Here is a 14,351-nt window from a genome sequence, read left to right on the forward strand (position 1 = left end):
TAAGATTAATGGCAGCAATTCCTTCTAGAGCACTGAGCTTGCGAACTGTGTTTCATGAAACGTTGGGGGCAGGGTCTAGAGAACTCCATGTATCATGTATATGTGATATGATCATTGTGTCTGGTGTCTCTGGTCTATTATCTGCGATGTGGCTTAATGTAGTGTATGAAGCAAGTCTGTCCACAGCATGTTTGTGGAGTATGGGGCTTGTGATATACAGATGTAGTTTAGCATGTGTGGTATTTGTGGATTATAAATAACATGTATGTATATGTACATATGTGAGTGTGTGGGAATGGACACGTGTAACTTTTGTGCATATCACAAAATAGTGTCTGTCTATGTGTGCTCTGTGATGGGTTTGTGGTGTGACGTGTGGGTGACTAATACATGTGGGCATGGGTGGTGTGTGTGTGTGATTAGTAGGCGTGTGTGTGTGTGTATGTATGTGCTTGACTGAGGAACATTTTGTATGGTTGTGCCTGTCACAATGTATATGAAAGAGAGACAGTTTGTGTGTGGTCAGAAGATTGTGTGTGTTGTGATGTAGGGCAAGCTGTGTGTATGTGTGCCACACATGTGGTCTACCATGTCTCAACCATATCACGGTTTGTAAGACTCCAATTATATCATCCACCTGGTTTTCCTCGTGGCTGAAGCCAATGCCGTCAATACCCTTAGCACGCATAGCATGCGTGAGACGTGACTCCGGCATCCTTCAGTCACTCCTTCAATCCAAGCAACTCTTTGCTCTAAAAACTGCAGCATAAACCAGGCCATAAGCCTTGTGACAGACTAGGATGTCGCATAAGGGTCCCAAAGGAATGCCAGGGACACTATTTCCAGCAATAATTGCCCAACCTGTACCTGAAGTTCAAAGCCAACTTTCTTCCTTGTGCATGTGGTCCATTGCAACCCACATCCTTTTAAGGGTGTGGCACCTACAGTGTAATACCCTGTGTTGGGTGTGATCTCACCTGCACAGCTCAGGTGACTATCGCCTGCCTGTGCCGGCTCCACACACACCCCTCAGCCCAGAAACAGAATCGTTTCACCCCTGCTAACCCCTGTGCAGAAATCTCACAGGTTCTGTCGTGCACCCCTCCTGCTTCACACTCCCCTCGTTCCACAGCTCAAAGGTGTCTGTCCTAGGGCCAGACAGGTGGCAGGGGTGGGGTAGGTGGGAGGTGGATTCTGTTCCTTGTTATATTTTTACTTTGCTATGTTTAGTCTACCATTTCACAAGTATATCAGTCTGTGAGACTCCAATCGTATCGTCCACTGACTTTCCCCGTGGCTGAAGCATCAATATCTGGTTCCTCTCGAGGGTACCACTTTTCTCTTGTGCTCTGGGGTTCCTCCATAATATTCCACTTAAACCTATCAGGACGGCTATTGGGGAACATCCACATCTAAAGTGTATGACAGCTACATTCACCCACCGGCTGCCCTCTTCTGGAGGGCACTGACGCCCCTCCTCAGGAGCACATGCTCTGCCAGCCTGGGCTACAAGTTCTTCTTCTGAGGTTACCCACAGTGCTCTAGGCCTCCTGGAAGCTAGCCGGGAAGCCCAGTAGGTGAGCTTATTTGAAGCCGCTGCAGGGAGATAAGCTCAGTGTGTTTTCAAAACTGTGTAATTTTATTCACAAACTCAGGAAATGTTGGTTGACGGTTGCATCTTGTGTCTGGGGGCCCTTGTTTCTTGTGTCTGGGGCCCTTGTTTCTTGTGCTGGGGACATAGAAGTTAGACTCACAAAAGCCTTTGACAAAGTCTTCATTGGGGCAGACATCATGGTAGGAGATGGAAGAGAGAAAAAGGCTGCTGTGGAACAAACAAGCAGATAATCATTGGATCCCAAAGTGTACGAAATTGGCAGAGTGTCTAGGGTGCTATTTTGTAATGGGATTCCAGGAAAGACATTGCTGAGGGGACACTGAGTCTGGGTGATTGGTAGGTAGATGGTGGCCCACGAGCACCTTGCCTGCAGGGGGAAGGGCAACTGAAACTGAAGGAGGCAAGAAAGGAGCAGGTAAAACAAGTATGGTTGGAATACAAAGTGAGTGAGAGTGGGGTGACTCAGGAGAAGGCTGGAAGCTGGCCAGGATGTGTGCTGCTGAGTCCTGCAAATTAGAACCCAGGATTGAATGCTAGGATTCACAGGGAGACTTTTTTTAAAGCAATGGTAAGTATCTGTTATCCTGGTGTCCTGTGGTGGCGTATACCTTTAATCTCAGCAGTTGGGAGGCAGAAGCAGGTAGAACACTGTGAGCTCGAGATCAAGTCTGTTCTACAAAGTGAGTTCCAGGCCAGCATGGTTACACAGTGAGAGACCCTGTCTCTGGGAGCTGTGGAGGGAGTGGAGAAGCCCTACCCTGTGTGTGTTCACACTGCTTATCCATCCAGTCATGGCTGTCATTAGCAGCATTGCTACGGATGTGGGTGTGTGCAGGTGTCCATTTGAGGCTTGCCATAAATTCCTTTGGGAATATATCCAGAGGTGGACTTCTGTCATAATTCATCATTAAGCGATAATTTTATGTTCAATGTTTTGGCAGTTACAATGATCTTTTTCATGGCACTTTCACAGTTTTACATCAGCACCTACAGTGCAAACATGCTTACTTCTCTGTTCTCTCGGAAGCATGTGTTCTTTTTGATTGTTTTACATTGCTGTTTTGCCATAATAGCCATCCTAGTGGGTTGGGATGGCATTCGCTGTTTTTTTTGTGTGTGTGTGTGTTTCCTTCGTGGGGTGAGCATCTGTGCCGTCCACTTGTGAAATTCTTTGGAGAAACAGCCATTCACGTCTTTTGCTTATTTTTGCATTGGATTTTTGTTGTTGCGTTTTAGGAGTTCTGTATACGTTCTGAACACTAATCCTTTTTCACATTTTCGATTTGCCATATATTCCCCCACCTTATAGCGGCGGTTCTCAGCCTGTGGGTCATGACTTGTGTGGGGGGGTCACACATCAGATGTCCTCCATAGCAGATATTTACATTATGATTCATGACAGTAGCAAAATTAGAGTTATGAAGCAGCAACAAGTTTATGGCTGGGGTCACTGCAACATGAGGAGCTGTGTTAAAGGGTTGCAGCATTCGGAAGGCTGAGAACCACTGGGCTGCCTTTACTCACTTGGCAGTATCATTATAATCACTATTACTGTCTCTCTGTCCCTCTGTCTCTCTCTCTCTGTCTCTCTCTCTCTGTCTCTCTCTCTCTCTCTCTCTCTCTCTCTGTGTGTGTGTGTGTGCGCACGCGCGCGTGCACGTGCACATGCATGTGTGTAAGTGTGTATTACATAGTTTCTTTATCTATTCTGGGATAGATATTCCGGGATGCTTTGGACTGTCTTGCCGGAAGCCCTGGGAGGGTATCATTCATGGCGGCTGTGCAGGGCCCTTTAATGGGCTGCTGAAATGATACAATGAGAAAAGGCATCTGGACCTAGAGTGAAGGCAGAAAGGAAAGCAAGAATGGGGTAGAATTCAGCAGTTCTGGCCATGTAGGGATGGGCCAATCACAGAGGAGGGCAGGGACATCAGCAAGGACACTTAGCTCCACAGGTCCTAGCGGTGACAAGTTAGGATGCCACTTCACGGACACGAGGGACACGGAAACGGATTGCTTTGGAGATGTCTCCTGGGTGCCCTTCACTTTCTCAGCAACAGCTTTTACTTCCTATTTTGTTTTTGTTTGTTTCTGGTTTTAATAGCAGGCATCCTAAGGACTCCGGCTTGTCCCCGGAGGGTCACTGGTTAGAAGCTTTGGGTCTAGAGCAGTGGTAGAAGATAGAAGTGCCTTGAAGCTTCCAGTTCGTCACCACACTGGATGTGTTCTCAAGGCCTCTAGTCTACTATCACACGCGTGTGCTCCCGAAGCTTCCACCCATCACATTGCATAGCTCCAAGGTACCTGCCAGAGCTGCTTTAGCCACAGTAATCTCCAGCTGGCATTTCTCCCTAAACAGCAACTTGCATTACATCTGTGGACTCTGACCTGTTCACAGTCACATGCTCCCACCATTAGAGGATGATGCCCACACCTCTGGTACCCTTTAATCAGTCTCTCAGCATCCTTTCCTCAAAATACACCCATCAATCAATATTTATTCACCTCAAATATACACAGCCATTGTATCAGGCTAGCTAACTCTTTGTGCCCATCAGGAACAGTGGTTCACAGTGTCAAGATCTTCATCCAACAGCCATGCCACAGTGACGGTTTGTGTGTGTGCACATGTGTATACCTGTACCTATACCGTGGGTGTATGCATGTGTGAATACTCATATATATGTTCACAGCATTAACCATGGATGTGTATAACTTCACCATGTGCACTTGGAGGAGGTATTGTTTTCAGGAATATGAATGTGTACCTTACAATGTGTACATGCATCTGTGTTGTTCTTGTGTGCGGATGTATGTGAGTCTGAGGTGTGTATGTCTGTGTGAGCATGTGGGTATGTGTGTGTACTCGTGTGTGTGTGTGTGTATGTGTGTGTGTGTATGTGTGTGTGTACATGCACGCATGCATGGTCATGTAGAGTTCAGGGTGTCCCCGTGCTTATCTTAGAATAAAGGGCAGCCTTGATACCTTTTCCCAATGTGCTTGTTGTGGATTGCAGCCACTGGGAAGCCTGGCCCCTCCTGTGGACACCAAAGTCGCAGAGAAGGAGAAGAAGCCACCCACAGCCACCACCAAGGGAAGAGGAAAAGGGAAAGGCAAGAAGAAAGGCAAAGTGAAAGAGGAGGTGGAGGAAGAAACAGACCCCCGGAAGATCGAGCTGCTGAACTGGGTGTGTGCTAGAGTGTTCACGTCTTTGCTCGTGTCTTCAGAGGCCTGCATGGGCACCGCCTGTCTCCAGGCAGGAGATGCCCTGTTACCTTTGCTTCATCCTAACCAGGATGGAAGATAGATGGGTTAATGCCGAGACTTCATGGCAATAGTGTGCTCACTGCGACGGAGCTGTTGGTGGTCACAACTGTTCCCTAAGGAGGAGTGGTTGTCCCTCTGGTGTATGCTTGCCACTGCAGGGTCCCTGCTTGCCTGGGCCTCAGCAGCAGGGAGACCTGGGAAACACCACGCATGGATGGCACCAGCCTCCCAAACTCCCTTCTCTACACTGCCACTGCAAAAGGGTTTCGTGGCATGAATTCTAAATATGTGGTTTGTTTCCCACATTTTCCTGCACCAAGTCTGCATGTCTGCCAAGCAGAGAGCTACTACTGAGTAAGATGACCAGAACTTCCTTTCAGAGTGGTACCTTTACTCCATAAATAGGAGTGTGTGGTCATCACTCGCCCCCACAGCATCCTAGTGGCCTGTGACATAACCCACATGGTCCCACCACTGCCAAAAAAAAATGCTCCCCAGTCAAGGAAACAGCAGAGAGAAAGTAAAAGGGACAATATTGGGATGGCTGTCTTCAACTCGTTAGAATTTTTTTTTAGATTTATTTATTATTTATATTATTTTTACATGTGTAAGTGTTTTGCCTGCGTGTATGTATTATACCACTATGTACATGCCTAGAGCCCACAGAAATTAAAAAAGGCACTGATACCCTGGGACTCAAGTTAGCAGAGAGGCTATGAACTACCATGTAAGAGCTGAGGATTGAACCTGGGTCCTCTTCTAGCACGATAAGTGCTTCGAACCTCTGAGCCAACTCTCTAGCCCTCCTTGACTCATTTTTTTAAAAGATAAAATCCCTTACAAACTTTGACAGAGCATGTGGGGACCAGACTGAAGATGGAGGACAGAAGGTTAAGGCATGTTTATTCAAAGGAAACAACTCTGGGAACCACAGACTGGGGTGCAGGCCCTTAGTTCAACTCTCGACAGGCATGTGTGAGACCATGGGCTCAATTCCCAGCACCAGGTTAACAAAACATGCTCCCCCCCCCCCGCCCTCCCCACACATGCATACATGCACGTTCACAAAACAAACAAAAATTCCGAGAATACAGCTCAGAACATTCCAGAACTTTCCATGATATGTCCTAAGGTCTCCTGCCTGGAGTCTCCCGGGAGGCAACTCATGCTCTCCCTTCTGGCTTCATGCAGGTGAACGCCCTGGAGCAAGCCATGCTGGACGCTCTTGTCTTAGACCGGGTTGACTTTGTGAAGCTCCTGATTGAAAACGGAGTGAACATGCAGCATTTCCTCACTATCCCGAGGCTGGAGGAGCTTTACAACACTGTGAGCGTCCCAGGAGGAGGGCGAGCTAGCACCGAGAATACGGCCATCACTGACAATACCCCCCTTCCCACAAAGCACTGGGTAGAGAATAGACTCACTGGGGCAGCTTCAGCTGGGAAGACACAAACGTAGTGAGGGGGGGCAGCTACTTCTCACTCGCTCCTGGCCAGTGTGCATTCATATTCTTAGTGACTGTGCCATACCAGTCAGCCAGGCCTTCCAGCTGCAGATGATCCTCACTGTACAGTGGGCTCCCATCTCTATAAAGCCATCTCTGAGCTGGAAGTGTCCTAACATGGAGATATATTTTATAGTCCCAACTCACTGAACATCATGACTTAGCAACACAGACCACTGGGGTATCAGGCATTTCCTAGGGGTCATGGAGGTCACCAGGAGCTGCAGCTCCTGTGGAGAATGAGGCTGGGACTGTACATCACTTGCCCGGGGAAAGGATTCAGGTTCGGTTTATCATGAAGGCCTGTGTGATGCTTGCGCAACAAGGAAAAGTCTAAGATCAGCCAGATAAACCATGGGAAGCCTGAATTTACACCCTCCGCTTATGAAGCAAGAGGATGTCGTGTCCTAAGGCATCAGCAGACTGAACAGTCACCAGGGTTATTACTCAGTTCTTGCTTGGGACCCTCGAGTTTCCTTGGGCTACACTGAAAACAAGGTTTAACAGTCAGGAGTTGTGCTGTGTCAGAACAGGGAGTGGGAGGACGAAATTTTCCTTGCCTACACTAGAACAATTCAAGTTTTGAAAGTTTATAACTCCTTCCCCGTTCTGAGTTTCAGTGGCAGAGATGGTGTTAGACACACAGGTACTTAACACTACAAGAACCTTAAAAGTATTCAAAGAATTCCACACGTGTTCAAATGTGGCAACCGCAGCCAGTTTGTCTTATGAAAGAAGTGAGTCAGTAGTACGCTACGAACTCCACACGTCAGAATTTTGCTCAAGAGTTGAAGAACCAACTGTACTTACTGTGGCTGACTGCTTCCCTTTCAGAGACTGGGCCCACCAAACACCCTTCATCTGCTGGTGCGGGATGTGAAGAAGGTGAGCCCATCCCCCCCACCCCCCTTTGAACCCTCTGCTAGTATCCATAACTAAAGTGGCTCTTAAAAACAACCTTCTGTTTCTAATAGGCATCATCTCCTTATTTAGGATGTAGGAATATTGATTTCTTCTATTCACAGTAAGAGTTTACTTACAACACTGAGAAGAGAAGAATAAAGGGCCAGGGAGAGGGATGGCTGTAAAGCTCTTGAACGCATGAGAACTGAACTTCAGATTTCTGGAATCGAGTAAAGGATGCAATATGAAGTTCAAGTTTGTTCCAATACACACAAATGCCCACTGATCCTGGCGCATGCCCATGCCCAAGACTCCTCCTACCACACTCTACACTGACCCATCTGAACGTGGGCAGCCCTGAGAGACTATATCCTGCCTGGGCCACACCTCCTCACATCCACAGCACCCACTCTTTCTCATCTTACCTCATCACCCCTGCTCCACCGCTCGCTCGTACGTCACCATTTCCTGGAAACCCTTACCTGCCCTAAACAACCCGTTTTGGAACCAACAGACCCTCCTTCTCTGAGTTACACATGTTGCTACACTGAACTCTCTAGAGCCTCATCCCTCTCCCCCAGCATGCAGCTCCTCAGAGCAGGCCTACATCTCCTCCTTGCCAATAAGAGATCCTTGTGTCGGGATGCGCTCATTGGTAGAGTACAGACCTATCATGTGTGAAACCCTGAGCTCAATCCACAATGCTGAAAAAAAAAAAGGTCCTATTAGTAAGAAGTATCCAACATGGTCAATGACCATATAATCGGAGCAGAAGAAATACATATTTTATGAGCAAAAATTCAGCCAGTGTAAAAGGTCTGCTTATAAAAAGGAAATTCAATGGATCCTAGGGTGCTAACATCATTTCAGTTCTTACAAAACCAATGACATGATGTATGAGCCAATCTGGGTTACAGAGGAAAGGTACAATGTGGGAAGCACCATTGGGACTGTGTCCCGGCAAACCCTCTTCCACATTGATTAGATTCAGTCCTTTTATGCTCCTAGCCATGCCAGACAGCTGCTGGTTGTGTTTTACTGAAGATCTAGTGTCACCAGAGTCACTGAATAGCATTTGTTAAGACCTAGGTAAAATATTAAGACCTAGATGGAATGATAAGGCCTAGGTTAAATGTTAAGGCCTAGGTAACTGTTACCTGGCTAGCCTGCCATTTGGTGTTGTTACTAATATTATAAGGAAACTTTCTCATATGTTGTTATTGCTGTTACTAGGAAACTTTCTCATGCCTGAGTTGATTACATATTCTGGTATGTTCTGTGCCTTTGGAAACCAATCATCATAGAAGTCAATAGAACTGCTTTGTAGTGTTACCCATAATAAGCTTGGACCTGAACCAACCATCCAGCAGCTCTTCCTGTACCAGTAGATAAGCCTTTATGGTATTTGTTTTTATATGCTACCCCTGGGATGGACTTCATCATAAGAGAGGCACCTGCACAATATAAGAAACTACTTGAAATAAGACTTCCATTTTGAGTGAGGGTCGAGTTAAGTTTAAGTTCCCGAGGCCTCCTTGGGAACTGACCTATCTGGCAGAGACATATATGTGGGTAACTGACATTCTGGTTGGCAAGTCCCCTGCCATAGAAGAATACCCCAACCAATGGGAGCAGGACAAGCGTACAGCAGTGACATGCTCTTGAGGAAATCCCCTATCCCTAAATCTTGATTGGTGGAATCATTTCTACCAATGTTTGTAGATTTTAGGCTCCAAAAGCACTATAGGATCTTGTCTCAACATCACAGCCAGCTTCTGAGTCTGGGCTTGTGATGCTGATTGGTCAGCCAATCGTGGGGCGTGTTCTCAATAAACGATCTCTGTCTGAGATTGATGTTTGTATGGTTTGTGAGGTGACTTCCAAACCCCGGCACCATTTAAAGCTTTCACTGGTGAGGCTCCAGTCCTAAGAAATACTCTGGCCTCTTACAGGTTTCCATGAGACTCACTACTTCCTCCATGAAACTTGGCCCCTCCCTGAGGCTAGTCCTTCGTCTGCAAGGGCTGATCAAGTGCATGTGTCATCCAAACACATCTGCCGATAGTTCGTGGCACTACTCCCTCCACTACCATATACAGCTACAGACCACTCTGTCTGGCCACGAGTGTGCCATAGACTATAATGGTTGGCTGCCTAACTCTTCATTCTCAATGGAAGCCAGTTTCTGGGATATGATTTAACCTATCATTCTGGTACATCATATGGTAACAGAATGAACATTGTTGTTATAGTAACAGCCAGTTGCTCCTGGGATGATGTCCTCACTGTGAACTCCTTTTCGTACAGAGCAACCTTCCACCTGACTACCACATCAGCCTCATCGATATAGGACTGGTGTTGGAGTACCTCATGGGAGGTGCCTACCGCTGCAACTACACTCGGAAAAGCTTCCGGACTCTCTACAACAACTTGTTTGGCCCTAAGAGGGTAGAGCTCAGCAGACGTGCAGTGTCCTGTGTGTCCCAGAGTGACATGTGGTTCCTTGATGTGCATCCCCACAAGCCCACCTGTGCAGAATGCAACTTTTCACCTCGCCTGTCCCAAAGTATACCACCCTGCCTCTGCCCTGACACCCAAGGCCAGGCCTCCTAGCTTTCACATGCAGCCATTCACATCCCCTCTTAAGACTGGGCCAGGGGGTTGGGGATTTAGCTCAGTGGTAGAGCGCTTGCCTAGGAAGCACAAGGCCCTGGGTTCAGTCCCCAGCTCCGGGGGGAAAAAAAGAACAACAACAACAACAACAACAACAACAACAACAACAACAACAACGACTGGGCCAGGCAGTGCAACCTGTCAAGCATGTCTACCCTCCCTTCCTTCCCACAATAGCCTTCCCTCTGGTCCCCAAGCCTCTGCTCTCTCAACCTGCTCTCCCACTGGTCACTGGAGCTCCTACTGTCTTCCAAATCAAGGCACAAGAAGAAGCATCCTTTGCCCACAGACGTCCGGAGCTCCCTGCTGTTCAATCACAGCCTACCTCATTGTACATCTGAGTCATCCTAGGCAGCTGCAGCGAGCCATCCCCACCCTACATCAATAGACCTTATTCCTCCACCAAAGTCAAAGTGACGGCCACAATGCTTCTTCCTCCAGCCTGTTTGTACTGTGACCCTCCTTTAGTTCTACCTACAAGGAAGGCTGTGTCTGTCTGTCCTTCCCAACTGACTTCTGTTGACAGAAGCAGTTTTCATATGAAAGCATTGATCCAACTGGATATTCTTATTAATTAATAGAGATGCAAAATATTTAAACTTATTTCTTTTCCTGCTTCTTTGCTATGCAGCCAAAAGCACTTAAACTCCTGGGAATGGAAGTAAGTAGGACATGTTCGTGGTGTTTATTTATTGTCATTCTGTGGAAGCCTTTAGATTTATAGTAACACAAAATTGAGTAATGTTTTCCATGAATAAATATTTTGTACAATTCACCAAAATCTTAGATGAGTTGGCTGAATCATAAAAAAGCCCATATACCTTTACAAAATTTAATTGCTTTGTGCATGTGCACATGTGTGTGTGTTTGTGTGTGTGTCCTGTGTTTTCCTGTGTGTGTGTATGTGTGTGTGTAACCTGTGTTTTCCTGTGTGTGTCCTGTGTTTTCCTATGTGTGTGTGTATGTTTTCTTATGTGTGTGTGTGTGTGGCCTGTGTTTTGTGTGTGTGTGTGTGTGGCCTGTGTTTTCCTATGTGTGTGCATGTGTGTGTGAGTATGTGTGTGTGTGGCCTGTGTTTTCCTGTGTATGTGTGGGGGGCTCTGTTTTCCTATGTGTGTGTGGCCTGTGTTTTCTTGTGTGTGTGTGTGTGAATGTGTGTGTGTGTGTGTGTGTGTGTGTGTGTGTGTGTGTGTGGCCTGTGTTTTCCTGTGTGTATGTGTGTGTGTGTGTGTGTGTGTGTGTGTGTGTGTGGCCTGTGTTCTCCTATGTGTGTGTGTGTGGCCTGTGTTTTCCTGTGTGTGTGTGTGTGTATGTGTGTGTATATGTGTGTATATGTATGTGTCCTATGTTTCCTATGCATGTGGGTGTGTGCCGGTCCGAGGTTGTCATCACGTTTTCCTCGGTTGCTCTCCACTGTAGTTACTGAGTCAGGAGCTTTCACTGAACCTGAATCTTGCTAATCACAACTACTCTACCTAAGCAGCTTGGCTTGGGGAAATCTCCTGGCTCTGCTTTCCAAGCCCTAATTACAGGCTGCTATGACAGCCACCCAGCTTTTACATGAGTTCTAGGGATCTGAACTCAGTCCTCACTCTTCAGAGACAAGCACTTTATTCACTGAGCAATCTCCTCAGCCCAAGATTATCATATTTAATTTTTTTCTTTTCTACTGAGAATCTCATACATGCATATGTGTTTTAATCAACCAAATCCACCCTCATTAATCATTAACTTCCCTCCAACTCCTCCCATATCCCGCCCCTTTTCTTCCCTTAATGTAATACTCTGCTCCCAGTCCTGGTTTTGGTTTATTTTTCATTTCCTGATAACAGACACTGGGGATACAAATTCATTCAGGCTTCCTGTCTTAACAGAGTTGAACTTGGAAATTTTTGTTTTCCTCAAAGTTATTTCATCTAGACTCTCAAGTTCACATTTACAAGCTTTTACATAACATTCTAGCCTCTTTTGCCTGTCCAAGAGCCTCCGTGACGTGCAATGCTTATTCTGAGTTGTCTTTTTAATTATATTTTATTTGTGTGTGTGTGTGTGTGTGCGCACACATGTGCACACACAGAGACAGAGAGAGAGAGAGAGAGAGAGAGAGAGAGAGAGAGAGGCATTACACACCAGTAGAAGTCAGTTCTCTCCTTCCATCAGGTAGGTCCTGGGAGTTGAACTCTGATCCTTAGGCTTGGCAGCAGACACCTTCTGGGCCACTTTTCCTATCTCCTGAGTTTTAAATAATGCACATACATCCCCACCCTTCTCTCCCCCTCCATCTTATTTTTTGAGACACAGTCTTTCACTGAACCCAGACCTCACTGATTGGCTACACTGGCTTGGCCACCGGAGCCCAGGAATCCTCGTTTCTGTCTCCCTGTGCTGGGGTTACCAGTGCATGCTGCTTCAGCTGGCTGGCTGCACAGTGTAGGGACACAGACTCAGTTCCTCATGCTGCAGAGCAACCCTATTACTTTTGTTTTGAGGCAGAATCTCACTCAGTTGCCCAGATTTGCTGTTGACTCACTCCGTAGCCTAGGCTGGTCTTGAACTTGCTGACCTCCCTACCTTGGTATCCAGGTGAGTTAGTATTAAAGTCCTGTGACCACCAGGCTCCACTTAACACTGTTTCTATCAGTTTCTAGTTCAGCTACATCTTGCAAACAAGTACGGATGTTCTGCTGTGTTGGAATATTGTCCTTGAAGAGACAAACAGCGACTTCACCTTTCCTGTTGTGCTATCTGTATTTGGTTTATGGGAAGTTTTAGGGGGTGTTTGTTTTGTCTCCTCTGTTAAAGCCCTCTAGGAAAAAAAAAGAAGCTGCTCACCCAGTGGGATAAGTTATTCAAATAGCAACATTCCTTTTCAGTTCACTTTGTTTTAAATGCTTTGCTTTTCATAAAAAAATACGGGCCTTCTCAAAGGAGTCAGTATGCAGAGTGACGACCAGAGCCTGTCTTACCAAGTCTCTTAGCTGCTTCTGACACGGAAGTCTTCCCCTCTTTTAGCTCTGGAACCATTTGTTGTCCATTTAGGAGGGACCTTTTTTTTTTTTAAAGTGTGTTTCTCTCCCCTCAGGATGATGAGCCCCCAGCCAAGGGGAAGAAGAAAAAGAAGAAGAAGAAAGAGGAGGAGATTGATATAGATGTGGACGACCCCGCTGTGAGTCGGTTCCAGTATCCGTTCCACGAGCTCATGGTATGGGCCGTGCTCATGAAGCGCCAGAAGATGGCAGTCTTCCTGTGGCAGCGTGGGGAGGAGTGCATGGCAAAGGCCTTGGTGGCCTGTAAGCTCTACAAGGCCATGGCCCACGAGTCCTCGGAGAGCGAGCTGGTGGATGACATCTCCCAGGATCTGGACAACAATTCCAAGTGAGTATCTTGAGGGAATCCGAGGACAAGGCTGACTACTGTCTGGCGCTCTCCACCCTGAAGGCATGACCGCTGCACTTCTCATGTAAGGACCACGTGGTTGAGGCTTACTCATAAACAGCTTTGCCCGTCAGGTCTGTCAGTGTTTTCACTGCTGCCCCTTTGGCTTTTTTCTGAGTTGTTACTGTTTTAGTCTGCTGCCTTCTTATGCATATGATCAAAGAAACATTCACAACTGCTGCATATAAACTGGGTGCTGGATGTCAGGAGGACTTGTGGATTTTAGAAAGGGAGGTAGAATTGGCTTTTTCTCTTCGTGTAGATTAGGCTCTTATGCTCCAGTATGGTGGACTTTCTGTTTAACTAGTTTCTCCTGAGAGCAGGCCTAGCCAAGGAGAGCAGAGTACTGACAGGGTTCAATGCCAGATTTCCTTTTCTCCTACCAGAGGAGAAGTTTTACGTTAGCTGTCACAACCTGGCCGGGTGGGTCCCAGGACTTGATCACATTTTGACTTGGTCACAGCAAACGCTCAGCAATTCATGGGTTATAGCTCGTTTCCTAAGCCCACCCTGATTCTGCAGACACGTCTGCTACAGTGAGCAATGGTTCTGAGTCTGCCCATTGCCCCTGCAGTCTGGGGACAGCAGTCTTTCCTGTGATGAACCGAAGAAGGGATGCTGACTTCCAGCTTGTTCAGGGGATTGTCTGTTGTTGGGAGAGACAACAGCTCTCCCAGCTCTTTGCAGGCTTGTCACTTGACAGACTGGAAGTCTGGAGTCCAGAAATGACTTTACAGGCACATGTGCTCGAGGCAGCTGAGCCGGGCAGCTGTGCCAGCATCTCACAGCTCAGTTTGAATTCCTTCTGCTTGTGCTCAAGTGTCTGTGATTTCCAAATGATTTGCTGGTTTCTAAGGATTGGAACCCAAGGCTTTAAATGCTTTTCTCTTGGGTTTATTTTACTTTATTTTATGAGTATTTTGCCTCTCTCTCTCTCTCTCTCTCTCTCTCTC

At 46.8% G+C, this 14,351-nt stretch overlaps 1 protein-coding gene across 4 annotated transcripts in view; it reads left to right on the forward strand.

The window, feature by feature from the left end:
* The window catches only part of Trpm1 (transient receptor potential cation channel, subfamily M, member 1), a 116,534-nt gene that overhangs the window by 63,919 nt on the left and 38,264 nt on the right, over positions 1-14,351 (forward strand). For 3 of the 4 annotated variants that reach the window (NM_001037734.1, NM_001037733.1, XM_063266876.1), the window contains 6 exon segments: positions 4,633-4,803; positions 6,075-6,209; positions 7,222-7,272; positions 9,598-9,738; positions 10,595-10,624; positions 13,046-13,338. In NM_001037734.1, the coding sequence (NP_001032823.1) occupies positions 4,633-4,803; positions 6,075-6,209; positions 7,222-7,272; positions 9,598-9,738; positions 10,595-10,624; positions 13,046-13,338 (821 nt within the window). 4 annotated transcript variants of the gene reach the window in all.

This window comes from Rattus norvegicus, chromosome 1 (assembly GCF_036323735.1).
Source record: "Rattus norvegicus strain BN/NHsdMcwi chromosome 1, GRCr8, whole genome shotgun sequence".
In the NCBI taxonomy this organism is placed as follows: Eukaryota; Metazoa; Chordata; class Mammalia; order Rodentia; family Muridae; genus Rattus; species Rattus norvegicus.